Below are 19,294 nucleotides of genomic sequence, written 5' to 3' on the forward strand. Positions count from 1 at the left end.
ATAGTTATTGCAGCCTTTAAGGCAGCTGTAAGTGCACATCTACATTTAAAAATCACCCTTTATTAGCAGATTGAAAGAGTTTCCAAATTTTTCATATACTATTGAATGTGTGCCAAGTGTTTGTGAAAATGTTATGATGTGTATTATGCATTTTAATGTCACTTCATAGTTGTTCGTAAATCTACTCATTGGAAAGCAATTTATTGAGGAAATCAGCTTTATGAGTTTGCATACAAAGTGTTTGACAATATTCCTTAAGTTAAATTTCTGCAAGTCAAAGTTCAAATCAGGGGAGGATATTACATCCTTATAATCATAATGGATTTGATTAATAGATTCATACTAGAATCATAGATTCATACTATGAAATGATTTAGTTTTAGAATTATGTATATTTCTCTCATTTTTTAGTATATATAATGCATATACATATTTATATATATATAAATATACACGAATCATAATTGGGGAAAAAAAATTATGAATTCATGGATTTGATTCATGTGCCCGAGTCAGATTTGTTTCACGAATTGGTAACTAAGGTTTTTAACTTAAATGTATATCATGTTGTTCGAGTTTGATTAATACTTAACTATTAATATGGTGGTGTATTATGCTATGCTATTTGACTATTGGTAAGGTGATGTATTTTGAACTTAACTACTGCTGCAAGTATCTGATTTTAAATATTTTTGTGTGCATGAACCCAACCAAAAAAAATTATATATTGACCTTTGCTTTGCCATTATTCTCTTCAACATTAGGTGTTGGTGCTCGGTTCATATAGTCCCTGCTTAGGTGACTGACCTTTTGACAACTAAAACATACTTGTCCAAAATTATTTCAATTTCCTAATCTTCCTCTTAGATGTATCCTTGCAAAATTTGCTGCAATGTGTCCATACTTTCCACATAACTAACAATTGACCCAAGTATTGTAATCCCAATTTATGGTATAACCTTTCCTAGGTGTTTTGTCTTGGCCTTTAGGTGTCCAATTGTTCTTTTCTTTAGATCTGCAATCTTGTGCCTTATGACCATACTTTTGACATGTGTGACAATAGCCTTCAAATCTAGATGTAGCTTGTGTCTTACTGGCCTTTGATCTACATTCATATGCTTGATGTCCATGCTTGTTACAATTGAAACAGCTATCATTGAATTTAGGTTTAGAATTTGACTTAACAATTTTTGCTCCTCCAAATGTTTGTTGTATGACTTGGTTTTCCATAGTGATAACATGTAGGCTTCTTGTTCTTGGCATTCCTTTGTTCTCCATGCTTGGATAACTATCCTTGCTTGGTCGATGATATGAACTCCGTATAACCAATTTCAGTAGTGTCATGTGGTCTCCTTTGTGCTCTCAGTTGTTCATCAAGTTGTCTCATACCTTCTTTAGATCTGTTCATTCTTTCCATGATCTCTTTCTCAGCTCTCAATTCAGCTTTCAGTTGATTGTTCTTAGATCTCAAATTTGCAATCTCTTCCACCTTCCTAGCAATCTCATGATTAGCAGTTAGTAAATGTTTGACCATGTCAAATTGATTGTGTGCCAACCTCTGCACCTCATTGGTCCTTTCATAAAAACTTGTAGCCATCTGCCTTTTGTCTTTTCCAGCCATTACCTTGTCTTCTTCGACCTTTTTCTTTTGCTTAGTAATTTCACATAGGCTTAGTAATTGTATTTCATGTTCTCTTTTCAATGCCCTTACTTCTTCATTCAGGATGTTGTTCTTCTCCAATAGATCTGCTATTGTTGCATCAGTTTCACTGGATCTGCCTTCATCACATAGGTTTTCAATGCTTTCTTCTCTGTATTGTGTGTCATATTGTTGAATTGCCATCTCCTTCCTTCTCTTTAGGGACTTCTTTAGTTCTTCCTTTGCAGCCTTGACTTGCTCAAATCCAAGCTACAAATCAATCTTTTGATTCTCAATAACCTTTCCAAACTTGTAGGCTTCCATCTCCAAGATCTTTGACTCTCAAGTGGTTAGAGTTTTTCTTAGAGAACACGGCTCTGACACCAATTGTTCGAAATCTAATAGGGAAAGTAAGATGCTGAGAGGGCAGAAGGGGGGGGGGGGGGGAAGTGGGGTGAATTGGGATCTATAAAACTTTTAACAACTTCAAACATAAACCATATTTGACATCTTCACCATAAACCCTTATCTCAACTTAACCTTATATCAAATCAAACATTCACTATAATGTAATTTCAGATCTAACATTTAATAACATGAGTAAAACATATAAGCAATGAATCAACACATAACACAAATATTTGGTAATGTAGAAACCCTCCAAAGTGAAGGTAAAACTGTAGTGGGGATGACACCCAAAAAATCTTCACTACTGCAGTAATAAAGTGTGCCTATTAGAGCTACAAAGTTTGATAACTTTTGATGATCTACCATGTCAGGGATCATCCCTATTAAGAGCTTACAAGACTTATTCAATTTACCTTGATTAAAGGATTTTAACTACACAATTAAGTGAGCACTCTGTTAGGAGATTTACATAGGTTTGTTAGGACCACTCTGTTAAGAAATTTACCTTGAAAAACTAATTAAAATGTATTAGTACCTTGATCTTTCAGTATGCACTTTAAATGCTTATAATAGATCACCTCTTCCAATCTGATATCACCTCTCTATGATAGATCTTCAATAGCTGCTCTTTGCATTGCTCGGTCACCTAACTTCATCTTAATACTTAACTCCATTGAATTCACCTTCAGCTTCACATCCAAACTCCTAATTTGCAACCCTCTTGAATTAGGTCTTGAACCCTCCTTAAATAGTTGTTTGGTGAAGTTTCTAGAGCATGATCAATGATCTAGATTCATCCTTTTTGTCACTTAGTGTAATAACCTCAATAGGTTATAACTTCATCAAACACAAAGTCTTCTCTAATTCACTTGTTTGACATTTTGTCAAACACTTTGCAAGCAAAAGATATAATGCATATCTAAATTCTGATTGCTTTCTAAATGCCAAATTTTAATAAATATGCTTGCAAAGAACATGCCAAACATCTAACAATGAAGATGCAATTGTTTTTGTATAACACTGATTACGAATAGGAAAATGTGCATCTACATTAATAAGACATTAGGGCAACAAATTTTGATATATAACTCTGATATAAATCAGATTACAACAGATTTTACAAACCCTACCAATGCCCTAAATATCTACTCTCAAACAATGCAAAATGCAGTGGAATAAAACCTAGAATTGCTCCAAAAATATGAAATTTCTTGTAGCAAATCACTATAGTGATGACACTGTAGCAGCGGTACTGTAGCAATATCCAACTTATTCCTTACCCTACAAATTTGGCCCTAGGCCACAAATTTGGCACAATGAAAAGACTGATTTGTCTTCTCCAACAGTTGCAACCCTTTGGAAGATATTTCACCACCTTAGTTATGCAAATCAATGGGAGTGTTTGTTCCCAACGATCAATATAGCAACTGTAGAAACCCTTGGCTCCACAAGTTATCCGGAAGAGTAGATGACAAAACATTTGATACTCAACAATGAAGCCGCCCTCCCTATTTATTCTTTTCCTCGAATAGACGAACCTCCTTCTAGAAGAAATAAAATAATATTAAATTCATCCTTCTAGAAGATTCTTTTAATTTATTTATTTAACTTTAGTCACTTGTAATTAATTAATGAAATATAAAGTCACCTTTTAATTTTAATTTATTTAATGACTTTATAAGAAACTAATTTAATCAATTTCTCCCTATTTCTCCACTTAACCTTTGGAGAATGTAAAGGCTAAAAACTCCACTGAGATGCAAAAAAGATGGGGACATTACACTTAGTTCTTCTAATTTTTTGATTGGTTAATCAACTCTTATAGGGATTAATGATCATTAATTACATGTAACTCCTCGATTAACACCTTGATCTATAAAACACGCTTCCATCTGGATAAAAATGACATCAATGTTTGTGCCATTCCAAACATTTATACAAAACTGTGTTACTCCACACTAATAGCTTATTGAAGCTCGATGCATACTAATTCTTCATGATGTCCCTCAGCATCAACTATACTCGGCTTTGACTGTTTTGCTCATCTTTCACTAAACTATTCGGCCACTGTATCACCCGGCTTACATGTTGTCTTCTAAACAACTCGGCTTATTATAGAGTACTCGGTGACACTTGGATTGCTTGGCAGTAACTACTAGTTGGTAACAACTTAACTATATACAACTTCTCCTTTACATCACTCGGGCTGTATAGAATCACTCGGTCGCAGTGTTGACCGAATAACTCTGCCTTGTTGATGACTAAGTGTTTTTCACTGACTGACAATACTAGATTGCCTTTAGGGTCAACAAATATATGGTCTCCACCATATTTAAATAAATGATTGCAGACATCTTTCAATAAGGCATCAGAAATGAGCCCAAGCTACAATATCTTGATAATAGTAAAAGAATTTTTGCATTGCATCCATTCACAATAGAATATCATTATCAATATCATTAGAAGTTGAAATGTGGGAAGACGGCGACTAAGGAAAATACCTACCTAGGATCTATTAGATATTACTAAATTTAAGGAGTGAAGGAACATGTAGACACTATCGAGAGGATGTAATAATATCATCAAGTCAAGAAACTCATTCACCTTAGTCAACATCTCACTCATTGCATGAGTAAATTAAACAAATGCCTTTTAGATCACTAATAAGATTGTTCATTCATAGATAAAAGAAGAGTTATTTAGCCTCAATCTTCAAGGCAAGAAGTAGATAATGAAATAATTAAGAGAGAGATTGCAGAATGAACTAAGGAGAGAGATATATCAATTTAATCTACAGTAACATTGAAAGTAATGATTCTTGGAAATAGATTGTCATTATCATTGGTTAAACTCAAATCCAAACTCTGAAACATATAGGAAGAGGATTTCCCATAAAAGATTCACTACAACCTAAGAGAAGAGGCCTAACATTTAGAGGAAATTTATTCTCTTCCTAATCAAAGAGTAGTCACAAATAGATATATGTCTGATCAGGCTTTAATTTTTACAAATACTAAGAGGTTCATTCATTCAGGAATCAAGAAATACTCAACCCACGTGGCGGGGACATTACAGATTTCAACCTATAAGTGAAACCATAGTTTAAAATATCATTATTGGCAACTTATTGCCAAAGGCCAAAAAGAATATTGGCAAAATATTGGACATAAATTGGCAACTTATTGCTGAAAAATAGGGAACTGGGTTGGCAGTCCCTATTAGCAGACTGTGGTTGATAAATAACCAACTTATTATTGGTTTATGGGTGATAAATTGTGATTTTATTTGTGATAAATCACAACTTATTGGCGATAAATTTCACAATAAAGTTGTGCAACTTATTGCCATGCCCAACTTATCATGATAAAAGATCTTATCGTCGAGTTATTTGCAATATTTTGAACTATGAGTGAAATCATACAAATTTATGGTCTATTTTAATAATTTCATAATTTATTGTTTATTTCTTTTTTTATTTTCAATTCCTTATTTTTTATTTTTGAATAGGTTGTTTTGACTCAATTCACCTGTAGTACAATCATCTTGAGACAACTTGTAAAAGTGTGCAAGGCAATTTCTAGGATGATCATCAATGAACTTTAGTCCATTTGGGGGCAATTGATAGTGAAAGGATAATGAATGTTAAATAATTCATATATGACACTTGGTGAGGTTAAATGGAATATCCTTTTAGTTTTATTGAGGCCATCTTGAGTATGATCCATTTTATTAGCATAGATAAACCATGCTAGGGGATGTATATGATCGCATCAATTCAATGATTGAGATAGTGCAGACCAACATAAATGAGAAGAGTAAGATACGAAATAAACTTTCTTCAACAAGGATAAACAATTATTCTTGATTGTGGAACAACATGACCACCCTACTTTTAAATTTTTGTTTTTGTGTTACTCCAAAATATTATAGCACCAAGATCCTTTATTTTTCAGGAAGGATCGCACTACATAGAGATGTCGAAATTAGGGAAGTGTACAAACTTAGCCTTTGCAAGACCCTTCCCTGATCTTGATGTGGAGGATGTGGTTATGAATGAATTTGCTGATTTTATACACTCCAGTGGTCAATGTCACTCTACTATTTGTGATAAATATAAAAAGGATGCCCACAATTGTTGGTACCACCATGGATAAACATTCCAAGGCCTACACTTTCCTGCAGTCAATGAGTCATTGCAAGTTTTTTATTTCTATCTAAGACTCCAAAATTGACTTTCTTTATAGACTTTTGAAATAATAAAAAAATCAAGTTTCATTTTTCATTTCTAATTTTTAAATCCTATCTGTCTTGTAACTGCTTGGCATCAAGAAAGGCAAAAGAGTTAGTTTATACGCATTCCATCTTGCATCTTCTCCCATGCAATTCAAATAGCTACAAGTAAGGTTCAATGAAGTTGTGGAATGTAAAGCCAGAGCAACTTTACTTAGACACTGCCACTGACCAACAATCTTCATTTTTGACAAGTCGGATAGCTAACACATTTTCAGTGCCAATGGCACTCCTTGCAATTCTTCAAATCTGCCTACATCATCTAATGTCAATAGGAGTGATGGTCCTCGTTGTGAAATGTAACATGGGAATGATTGTCATTCCTAATATTGAATTATGAATATAAATCATTATTTTTGAGTTTGGCAAATTGACATTGAAGTAGTATTTCCCTGGTTGTTTTGTTTATAATATGCATCTTCTTTACCATTCTGAACTTAATTCCTAATTTCAGGCTTAAATGTGTCTATATCAATGATATTTTATAAGGACAAACACAAAATGTACTTAACCATTCAAAATAATTGTCATATCAATGTGTTTGAACCCGCTTACCAGAACTTGAACTCGAATCTGTAACATAGAGTTTTCAGAATGGACCTTGTAGTCAATTAGTAATTTGTAAAGCAATCTTGGCCAGTTGAATTTTCCATTTTTACTGTTTGCATGACCACCTCATTATGTTATGCATTCTAACAGCCATGAAACAAACATATGCTGACTCTAAGATAAAAACAAAATAGGACTTACTGCACTGGAGTCTTGACCAATAACAAAGACTATCATTTCAGGCTTAAATTTGCTGATGGCTGGTACAATGAGTTCATGCATGGCATGCTCATAACCTCTATCTCCTGTTCCATTCGGCAAAGGTACGTTCAGATTGAAGCCTCTACCATTTCCCCGACCAATTTCATCATGCAAACCACTTTGAGGATGTGATGACCCCCAAGAACCATGATTCATATGGAGAGAGATCGTGAGAACATCATCTCTCTCGTAGAACCCTTCTGCAGTTCCATTTCCATAATGCACATCAATGTCAACCACAGCAACCCGCTTGCAGCTAGACTGCAGAGCTAAATGAACTGCAAGGCCGGCATTGTTCAAAAAGCAGTATCCATCAGCTTGATTTGGTTGTGCATGGTGCCCTGGTGGCCTTACTAATGCATAGCATAACTTTCCGTGTCCATCCAAAATATATTGCATAGCCTCAAGTGTTGTACCAGCAGCAAGAAGTGCAGCTTCCCAGGAACCAGGATTCAACCGTGTTCCACTACATAAGGTCTTTCCCCCAGCTGCATCAGCTTCGGTGAGTATTTTTACATATTCTACAATGCAATCAAACCCAAAACAGTCATGATTTAAATATGATGAAAGATAAATTTCCTCTTGAGTGGTATATAGTGAGAAGTACAACTTAGTCTACATCAATGATGTCAGGAAATGAGGAAAGACATTCCAGAAGGTTGCAGAGGCTTTTTACATTAAGAAAAAATATGCATTATGGCTTAGTTCTCTTGGAATCAAGAATTAGTAAAAACTGCAATTTCCTATAATGCAACTCAAGAGTAACACACTGCCAAAAATAACAGGAGCCACACACTAATAATAATTCTCCACTACTATAGAGCCCTTGTGTTGGCAAATTCAATGAAATTTATATTGTGTGAACAAAAAATGCATCAAGAAGAACAGGGCACCATACGACCACCTCTTTCTTCCCAACAAGAGATGAAGCGTATTTGAATGCACTCCTAACTACTTTTCACATTTTATTTTCTAAAAACTATGAGGTTAGCCAAAACTGAGGACCTGGATCATCAATAAATAATATAAAAACAATAATTCAACAGTATACATAATTTTTTCTAAACCCTTATTAAGTGCATCAAGCCTTATAACTTCGAAAAAGAGATGGCCCAATTGATATAATATTCTCAGAGGCCCAACCATACAGTTTACAAAATGGGAGATGCCGAATGATAATGCCTTCCAATGAGTGGACCACTGAAAGATATCTAACAGTCATTGCCTACCACTAACCCACGGCCACCTAATAAACACACACTTTCAAAAGTTATCCTTATGTTTCTCCTTAAGCCACACAGAACATATTGTTCATTTGACAGACTGGTTGCTAATGTAAGCCAGGCAGAAAGACTTTTAACCAGCATCTACTATTCAAGAACTCTCAAAGGCAAAGATATTAGATTGTAGGGACTGAAAAACATCTAGAAGAGAAAACTATCAGTTGCTGAAAATCATTAACTGAAACCTAGGAATCTGAAACTGAATGGTATGTCATGAAAACTCGACTGAAGACTGATAGTGGAGCTGGATATATTCCTCTAAGAGATCACAGCTTTACACATGCCTCAAACTGATATGCAGTGGTACCCAAAACATAGATCTTGAATGTGGATCTGCTCAGGCCACGTGTCTAACAGCCATGGATTTTCTCTAAGTAGCCAATCCAGGTTTGATACATAGATTCAGAAAATAGAATTGGGCTTTGGGTTTCCGGCATCCATACAAAAGACATATGAAAATCATAAATAAACATACATACATGCAGCCTAAAGGAAGGAATCTAGTTCATAAAACCACTTAAAATAATATAATGAACAAGATCACCATAGAAACTTAAAAATACTACTTCAAAGTCAATTAACCAAACTTAAATGCCTTAATGCATATTCATTCTTCAATATAAAACAATAATGTCAAAGACCTATGAGGTAAATTAAAGAATATTGCTAATCCCTTTTAACCATCCTAGTGACTAAAGTCCATTTCAATTTACATTAAAAAACTTAGGCGATTAAAAAAAAAAAAAGATAAAGCTGCTATGCCATGCCACCAAGAGTATTGAAATGATGCTTAAAAGTTTAAAACAAACAAGAAGTTCTAACACAAAATTTCCCAGTATTAGATTCTAGGGCCAGGAAAGCCCTTAGAAAAGGAAACTATCAGTCGCTGAAAATCAATAGCTAAAAACTAGGAATCTGAAACTGAATATATAGCATGACATCTTGACTGAAGACTGATATTGGAACTGGATATATTCCTTTAAGAGATCACAGCTTACTTATGCCTCAAAGTGATACCTATGGCAGCCAAAATATAGTTCTTGAATCTGGATCTGCTCAGTCCATGTGTCTAACAACCATGGATTTTCTCTGAGGCTCCAGTCCAGGTTTGGTACGTCGATTCAGAAAAAAATTGGGCTTTGGGTTTCTATACAAAGGGCACATGAAAATCGTAAATATATACACATTTGCAGCCTAAAAGCAGGAATACAGTTCAAAGTCAATTAGCCAAACTCTAATGCCTTGATACATATTTATTGTTCAATTTAAAACAATGATGTCAAAGCCCTATGAGGTTAATTAAAGTATATTGTTGCTCCCTTTTAACCATGCTAGTGACTAAAGTCCATTTCAATTTATATTAAATACATTGATCAAATTTTTTTTTAAAAAGATAAAGCTGTTAGGCCATGCCACCAAAGAATATTGAAATGATGCTTGAAACAAACAAAAAATTATAAAACAAAATTTCCTGAAATAGAATTTTTTTCCAGCAACAGATAAATTTATTTTTCTTTTGTTTTGCAGCAACGGATATGTGTGTGTGTTAAATGTTTCTTTTTGGACACATACATGCATTCAAACTGGACCTACTTATAGACTAACCAACATACCCAGTATGCAGATTTGATCCCTTTGTTGTTTCTGACAAACTGTAGACTGCAAATCGGGATGAACTGCCTATAGTTTGTTGATTCCTTTTATCATGTCCTGCTTTTGAGGGTTTCTGTCCCTGGGAGCTCAATCCCATGTCTGTGGATGGTCGTAAAAAACACACAACACCTGTAGCAGTGTGACCTTCTTGAAATAGAAACCGACTCTTTTAATTTCAAAAAACATCTTCTTTCCTCCTTCCAATGCTTCCTATACCCCGCCAACCCTGCAATCCACAATTATTCATGTCTGAAGTGGCTGGTTAACTAGTGAAAACTGAAGAAATCGATTATCAAACTCTTCCTACCACGAGACTTAGTCATTCCTAACTGAAAGACAAAGAGCTATAGCACTGCTTATCTTACTTCTACTCCTATGCTATCAGAACACTCACTCAGCTACCCACTTTATTGCATTACTCCACTTTACTAACTGGAAGTGCTAAAAGTCCTAACTGCTAAAAGTAGCTATGCTGAAAGTAACTGAGCACCGTGGATTAGAAAAGAATATTACAAATCTATCCTTGCCAAAATTGCTTGCTCGCAAGCAGTGGTAAATGTTATCTTTGGTGCCTCTCCCAAGTAGCATCCTCTAAAGATAGGTTCCTTCAATGGACCAAGTAGGCCTATCCTCAGTTAATTCTCTCTGTTAAATTATCAGGATTGCTGCTGATGTATTAGCACTACTTGTTCGGTATGTGTTTTCCAAAGGTAGCAACAACTTGTATTTATATTGAGAATAAGCCAACAAGGGACATGTCTATTCATTATTAGATAATTAATATAATAATAAAGTTTAATTTTATATATATATATATATATAATTTGTATGAATCATTATTATATTAATTTCTCTCACATAATAATACTTAGATATATAAATTCATATCTCATGTATAATGAATATATATATCATCTCATATGTAATAAATATATATGTATGTGTGTGTGTATACACACACACACACAATAGTATTGTCTCATAGGTTTATCTGATTAAAGCTGCCAAACCTCAACACTCCCTCTTACTAGGGAAGATAAACACAAGATATAATATTACCTCAATGTAAAATCAGGCATGGCAAGTTTTTAGGATATCTTCGATCAGAAAATATCCACCACTTACATATCATCTCATGATATCAAGAGTATTGGCCTCCTGAATGTCAAGCCACATGACATTCACCAAGTACTCAAAAATGTTCATAAGGCATGTGCACACATATCCTCAATGATACTTACCATAGGAACAGCCATGGTCTATTTAAGGAACTTAATCCACCATGCAAATAATCATCTATCGTGATCTGCTTAGACACCATTAGATGTCCATCACAATAGAAGGTCATGGTCTATTTAAGGAACTTAATCCACCATGCAAGTTACCATCTATCAAGATCTTCTTAGACATCATAAGATGTCCATCATAATAGAAGGCCATGGTCTATTTAAGGAACTTAATCCACCATGCAAGTTATCATCTATCATGATCTGCTTAGACATCATAAGATGTCCATCACAATAGAAGCCCATGGTTTGTTTAAGGACCTTAATCCACCATGCAAGTTATCATCTATCATGATCTGCTTAGACATCATAAGATGTCCATCACAATAGAAGCTTGTGGTTTGTTTAAGGACCTTAATCCACAATGCAAGTTATCATCTATCATGATCTGCTTAGACATCATAAGATGTCCATAATAGAAGATTAAGTTACTGAAAGATTGTCACCTTTCAATAATTTCTACAGATACAAGTGATAATCATTTGGAGTCGTCGCTTCCTCATGATGTATACAAGGGGTAGGCCCGTTAAAACCATGTAGTCATACACATGGATCTTCCGACTCCCTCTAAATATTAATTTTCTAAGCTCCTCATCCAATGTTGCCTCTAATGAAGTGTTGTACTCCCTCTAAATCTGATAGTAATCTTACTTTTCATGCAATAACATTCTCGGAGAGAGGAAAAATCAAGGCAAATAACTCTTATAGTACATATTGAAATAAAAATAAGAGAGACTAATATAATACTCAAGGATAATAAACAATTTTGCATAATTATATAAGATCATTCCAATATAATATAGATAAATATTTAATTTAAATATATACTTCGAACATATATGCATAGATTCCATCTTCTATATATATACTTTAATCTATATTTTCAACATATTATTTCCTTATTTTTATATCAAATATACTCCCTAACCATTTCTCAATCAATAATCACTTAAATGCATATCCATGATGAAATAGATAAATACTTACCTCCTTATCATTCCATGCTTGTGGGTGGATCCACCTTTCCACATGGCGTGTAATCAATATGTGACATATACATCACCTGTGGTTTCCAAATATCCCTACAGTTTCCTTTGTCTAGCTAATATTTGTTAATAAGCTGAGTTGGCAGTGATATTCTCCCCAATAGCATTCTACTATTGCTAACTGGTTTATATAATTTCCTGCCTTCCCAAGATTAATATTTGACAACACCTATTGGTCGGTGATTTTGGATTGAATTGGTGGACTTGTCGTAGTGGGTTATCACTCTGTATTTCTTGCTTGTTTTTCCTTACAATCCTTTGACGTGGACCATAGTTTATAATAGTGAACAAAAGTACGATCGATATCAATGCACTCATACTCATTTACATTATGTAAGTTGGTGGGCTCGTTAATGGGTTGTCACCTTTGTCCATGGTTTACAGAACTTGGTTAGTGGATTGAACCAATTAAGGGGCTGCTATAACATACCAATTTTCCCAACTAATTTAAAACAGTATTTAACTATCAACTAATCCCATTCACATGACAATGATTTCCATTAACTAATTATAACTAGAAAGAAGTAACTACTACCTAATCTAATCGCATTTTAGATTCAACGAATGTAAAGGAAATAAATAATTGATTACTTTGATATCATTTAAATCAATCTAACATGTTCAACTGAAAAATAAAGTGGCAACTACCATTTTAAACATCTAATATATTCATGCATATATTCTACACTATCTATTTATGCTTCCATGATTCCAAAGGTAAAAGTGCAAAAGAACATACAGATATGATGGAGAATTCCCTTTGTCTTGTTGTTCAAGCCTCGGCATTTGTGAGAGGAGAAGAATTGACATAGGCTTAACCTCCCAACCACGGACCATACTTATCCCCACACATCCTAACTTAATAGAACGGCCCTCCCTACCTCGGGATCGGGCTTGGGATGTTCTCAAGTCCAGCCATCCGAGTAATCTGGTGGCTTGAGTATCCCATCAGTTCTTCCTAAATAGCTGAAGCATTTGGACATACAAAAGATCTCATGATTGGCACATCTACCTATATCTACCTTGGCCAAGGATTTCAAAGTTGGGTTCGTAAACCCGATCTCCACCACTCAACTTGACAACTAGTTTCATCATTAGGACATGCATGAGCTATTATATATGTTTGTTACATAGTTATCTTATTTCAATCTTGATTCTTGCAAGTTATCTTCACCTCATCACCATTAATGGCATCCTTGTCAGTGATTTCCTCGGTGTTTGGTCTTCAAGTTGTTATTTACATCTCTGCATGATGTATAAAAGGAACAGAAATAAATTTGGAAAGGATCATTAGTTCATGGTTATCATTATAATTTCCATCTTCCATATCTATGACTGAGACAATCTCATGGTTAATAAACAACAAGTAACATGATATCACACCCTACGAATTCCGACTAGGAAGCTATGATTATATAAATATGCATACCTCATTCAAACTGTATATAATTTAGGCAACAGTATTTACTTATGCATGGAAAGATGAACATACAGGACACTGACTAGCATGGCGTTAAGAATAAAAAGAAATAATGGATTCAATACGTTTCAACTATATCTTACGTGACTTGTATCAAATTGTTCCTACTCCTGTGGCTGGAAATAATGGACTCCGCACTTCCCTTGCTCTGTCCTCACGGATAGGTAATGACATGAAGATGAAAGGAAACAGGAGGGCAAGTTTATGAGGCTGATATTAATCTCAGAATCTCTTCTCTTTGCCTTAACATATAAGCAGATGAGTAGAAGAGTCACAAAAATATAGAGAGGAAAAAGTTATATCAAATACGATCAATGAGACTATTAAATGGTTGGCTTGGCTCTTCGGCTACCTTCAGTTATAAAGAAGGCCATTTGAATGCCTCACAAATCGAATTTAAAAGAAATAAAGAGAGAAAGAATAAGAAGTTGAAGAGTTTTAATTTTTATTTTATTATTATTATGCATTCTTATAAACGTTCATGTGTACGTATTGGTGAAGTGACATCATTAGATTATAAACTTATAGTTTATTGGTGTCACCTCATTTTTATATACATGTGTTCGTATTTTAAGGGTGTATAATAATGATTAAATAAGAAATTCCAATTAAATCTTCAAAGGTATGAATTTTATATTTTTAATTTAGATTATTTTAAGTTTTTATTATATTGTTTTTCTAATAGCTCATGCGGTCCTATAATGCAACAAGTTGTCAAGTCTCTAGATTCTTTCCAAGGTAGTCTTAGGTCACACTTGTCGATCCTGATGACTGGACCAATAGACCATCCCCTTCCGATGATCCCGTTTATCAATGCTTCCCCTCCCTTAAGTCTTCCTGCAATCACCCAAGCAAAGCATTCTTGCCAAGACATCAATTCAAAGATATATTAATCGTTAATTCTAATCAAACAATTGTCGATCATCTAATGACAGTTATAGATTTCATCAACGTCTATAATAACTAACTCATTTCACATAACTTGGTATTAGTTGGTACAATGTATATAATTAACTAACTCACTTCACATGATCAAGAAAGAATAAATTGATACGTCTATAATTAACTAACTTGTTTCACCTGATCAAGAAGGAAATAAGTTGATACAACGTCTATAATTAACTAACTTGTTTCACATGATCTAGAAAGAAATAAATTGATACAACGTCTATAATTAACTAACTTGTTTCATATGATCAGGAATGAAATAATTCGTTAAACCAACAGCTATGATCAATTTAAAACTTAGGGCAAAATTTGAGATGTAACAACTGCCCACTTATTTTAATACTTTTTATATAATTTTGTTTTGTCCTTTTGCCTGTCCATCCATGGTGTGTCCAATGAGAAGTCTCATCTGCCATTTAATGCAATTCAACTTCTTTTGTTTTGGGAGTCTCCTTTATTCAATTGAATTAGGTCACCAAATATCGTTGAGATTCCTTTTACACAATGCCATGTCTTTTCATCAACGACATAACCTACCCATTCTCCTACTATCGGGGACTTGCTTGTTGAATATATTATTTCCTCTATTAAATATTTCAGTTGATCTTTGCTTTTGCATTTAATTAAGGTGGTCTCCTCTACGTCTGACAAGGTATTGCTGATTGCTGAATTATATTCACAGATGATATATTATTCCCATGGTGTGGCTTCAGACTTCGGGCTCCATACATATAGAGATGTTGGACATGCCAGAAACGACAAGCTAGTATTGGCTACAACAAAATTGATTGCTACTCGTGACGACAAGTTATTGAGCATTGTCAATATTGTTATGCTTTGCTTCAAGCCATTTTCATCATTTATAGTTGAAGAAATTAACCTTTTCTGATACCATGTTGAATTATTAGGATCGTTGCTGATGTATTAGTATTGTCTGTTTGGTATGTATTTTCCAAAGGTAGTAACCCCTTGTGTTTATATTGAGAATAAGCCAAGAAGAGTCATCCCCCTTCATGGAACATGTCTATTCATTATTAGATAATTAATATAATTATTTAATTATAGTTATGTATATATATAATTTTCATGAATCATTATTATATTATTTTCTCTCACATAATAATACTTGTATATAAATTTATATCTCATATTTAATAAATATATATTGTCTCATAAGTTTATCTGACTAAAGCTACCAAACATCAACACTCTTGTATGTAAATGATAGCATCTAGAACCAATATAAGTCTTCCATTGTTACATCCCCTATTTTGTTAAATTTTAAATATTCTATACAACTATTGAGACTTCATGTGAATTGGAGATGGTTGGGTACATTGGTTATTTGTTATGGTTTCATGTGAATTGGAAATATTGGCTAATCATTATGATGTTATATGAATTGGAAATGGTTACTTTATATGGTTATCTGTTATGGTAATTTCTTAGTTATTGTTTCGGGATACGAATTTGATTTGGGCAAGTGAATCGGATTTGTGGATTTGTGATTTTTTCCCAATTAGGATTTGTGGAGGATTCATGAATATATATAATGTATATTTCTCTCAGTTTTTAGTATATATAATGCATAAAAGGGTCATTTAGGACTAGAAAGCAAGAAAAATATTCTAAAAAGTCATATTAAATAACTTAGACCCACTTAAACCCATCGATCCTTGAGGATTCACCTTGGATCCTTGAGGATTTGCGTTGGATTCATGCAGATCCGAGCGAGATCCTTGTTTTACACAGTGGATTTGTTCGGGTACATGGGCCATGAATCCGGACAAATCCACTGTGTAAAACAAGGATCCTACCCGGATCTGCACGAATCCAAGCACAAATTCGGTAACTAAGGGTAATTTTGATTGCATTAAATGATTTGGAGATATGTTATTACCATGTTGAATTTCTTCTTGCAAGAGCACGACGAAGGGGTGAAGCATTGCTAGAGAGGGAATTGGGCACTATTACGGAAGTAATTGGTAAAATACTTGCTTGTTATTAACAGAGATCAAGAGGTCAATTTATACAAAAGAATAAAGCGATGTTTCCTTAGGAAACTATCAAAAAGAATAGAAATATTCTATTCTAACATATAAAGCTAAAAAAGTGAAAGCTAACTAGATATTTACAATAGATAACCATTAACTAATAATAGACGACTTATCTATTATTGTAATACCCTCACTTAATGGTTAATCTATCTAGAACACCAAGCTGTCCTCTGAATTTGACAAACTTATCGGGACCAAGAGGCTTGGTGAGAATGTCTGCAGTCTGATCTGTGGTAGGAACATATTGCAGATCAATAGTCCCGTATTCAACCAGCTGTTGTATGTAATGACAATGAACATCCACATGCTTGGTTCGTTCATGGAAGACTGGATTCCGTGCTAACTTGATAACACCTTCGTTATCAACAAACAGAGTAGTTAGTCCTGTTGGTGATATCTGCATATCCCCAAGCATCCGACGAAGCCAAACAGCTTCACATCCTGCCTTAACAGTCCCTCTGTATTCAGCCTCTGTAGAAGAGAGAGAAACTGCTTCTTGCTTCTTGCTGGTCCATGTGACTGCACCGGATCCCTCACTGAACACATCCAAATGTTGACTTTTTATCATCAACAGAGCCTACCCAATCTGAATCGGTGAACCCATTGAGTTTAGGATTAGAACTTTGAGAGTACAGAAGTCCATAATCTAAAGTGCCCTTCACATAACGAAGCACACGCTTTGCTACCATCCAATGATCAGCCTTAGGAGCTGTCATAAAGCGTGAAATATAGCTGACTACGAAGCTAATATCAGGCCTAGTAGCAGAGAGGTAGATGAGGCTACCTACTAGTTGCCTGTATGTAGTACCATCAACGGAAAGAGAATCAGACTTTGCTGATAACTTGAGACCTTTCTCCATAGGTGTAGATGCAAGTTTGCAATACTGCATTCGGAATTTGTCTAACAGGGCCCTGGCATATTTGGACTGAGAGATGAATATACCAGAAGATTGTTGCCAAACTTCAACACCTAGGCAATAATGCATGAGCCCAAGGTCAGTCATATCAAAAGACTGGCATAAGTTTTGTTTGATTCCTTGAATCAAAAATGCCGAACTGCCAGTGATGATCAGATCGTCCACATAGATAACCAGAAGGATGATGTCACTGTCAGTAGTCTTGATGTACAAATTTGAGTTTGAAGAACTCCTCTTGAAGCCTTGATCACTAAGGTACTTATCAATCTTGATGTACCATGCCCAAGGGGCCTGCTTTAAACCATAGAGAGCTTTTACTAATTTGAGAACCTGATGGTCTTTACCAAAAACTTTGAAACCAGGAGGCTGCATCATGTAGACCTCTTCATGGAGATCACCATTCAGGAAAGCACTCTTTACATCCATCTGATGGACCTTCCAGCCAAACTGTGCTGCCATGGCTAGGACCAATCTGATGGTGCTCATCTTTGCAGTAGGAGCAAAGGTCTCCTCATAATTAATGCCCTGACACTGAGAAAAGCCCTTTGCCATTAAATGAGCTTTGTACTTATCCAAAGTACCATCTGATTTGTATTTGATTTTGTAGACCCATTTGCAGCCAATGGGTTTCTTCCCTGGTGGAAGATCAGAAATGACCCAAGTGTTGTTCTTCAGCAGGCTCTGGTGTTTAGATGTCATGGCTTGTTCCCACTCTGGAATTCCTTTAGCCTCAGAATATGTTTGAGGTTCAAACACATTGTGAATGTGGGCCATAAGAGCAAAGTTAACAGAATCTGTAGTATTGCTCTTTTTTCGAGCAGTTCTCCCATCTACGAGCTCATCATCATGAAGATCAGCAAGTGTCTTAGCCCACCACTTAGGCCGGATAGGAGAAGGACCAACAATAGTACTAGGAGATGCTTGATCAGCAGGATCCGCATTAGAAGAAGCTGGATCAAGCTCAGGTAAAGCATCTTCAAAATGAGGTGATCTTATAGGAGAAGCCAAAGGAGCCTGTACAAGTATCATTGGAATAACTGGAGCTGCAGGAGCTACTAGAGCCCTCCCATCAGGTGGACCTAATGGAAGCCGAACTCCCAAATCATGAGCCTGCATAGGCTGGTCTGCTGGATCAGGAACAGGAGAAACAGGCATGAATGGTCCTCGCTGCTCATCAAAGACTACATCACGGTTGTATATAAGATGAGATGTCTCAACATCAATTAGGTAGTAGGCTTTGTTAAGACTACTATATCCAGCAAGCATCAGTTTCTAACTCTTGGCATCCAACTTGGTGTGTGAAGCATCAGGGATCCAAACAAAAGCAACAGAGCCAAAAACCTTCAGGTGACTAATTCTGGGCTTGCAACCTGACCAAGCCTCTTCCGGAGTTTTACCTTTGACCACCACTGTGGGTGACCGGTTCAACAGATAAACTACAGTGTTAACTGCTTCGAAACATGTCTATGTTCGAGCA

At 35.1% G+C, this 19,294-nt stretch overlaps 1 protein-coding gene across 1 annotated transcript in view; it reads right to left on the minus strand.

The window, feature by feature from the left end:
• Positions 1-19,294, minus strand: part of HDA08 (histone deacetylase 8) — a 169,325-nt gene that overhangs the window by 41,267 nt on the left and 108,764 nt on the right. Inside the window, 1 exon segment of the mRNA XM_089808878.1 lies at positions 7,088-7,668. Coding sequence (XP_089665004.1) covers positions 7,088-7,668 — 581 coding nt within the window.

Source organism: Cupressus sempervirens, chromosome 11 (assembly GCF_028749045.1).
Source record: "Cupressus sempervirens isolate cs-2001-9-10 chromosome 11, ASM2874904v1, whole genome shotgun sequence".
NCBI classification, from domain to species: domain Eukaryota; kingdom Viridiplantae; phylum Streptophyta; class Pinopsida; order Cupressales; family Cupressaceae; genus Cupressus; species Cupressus sempervirens.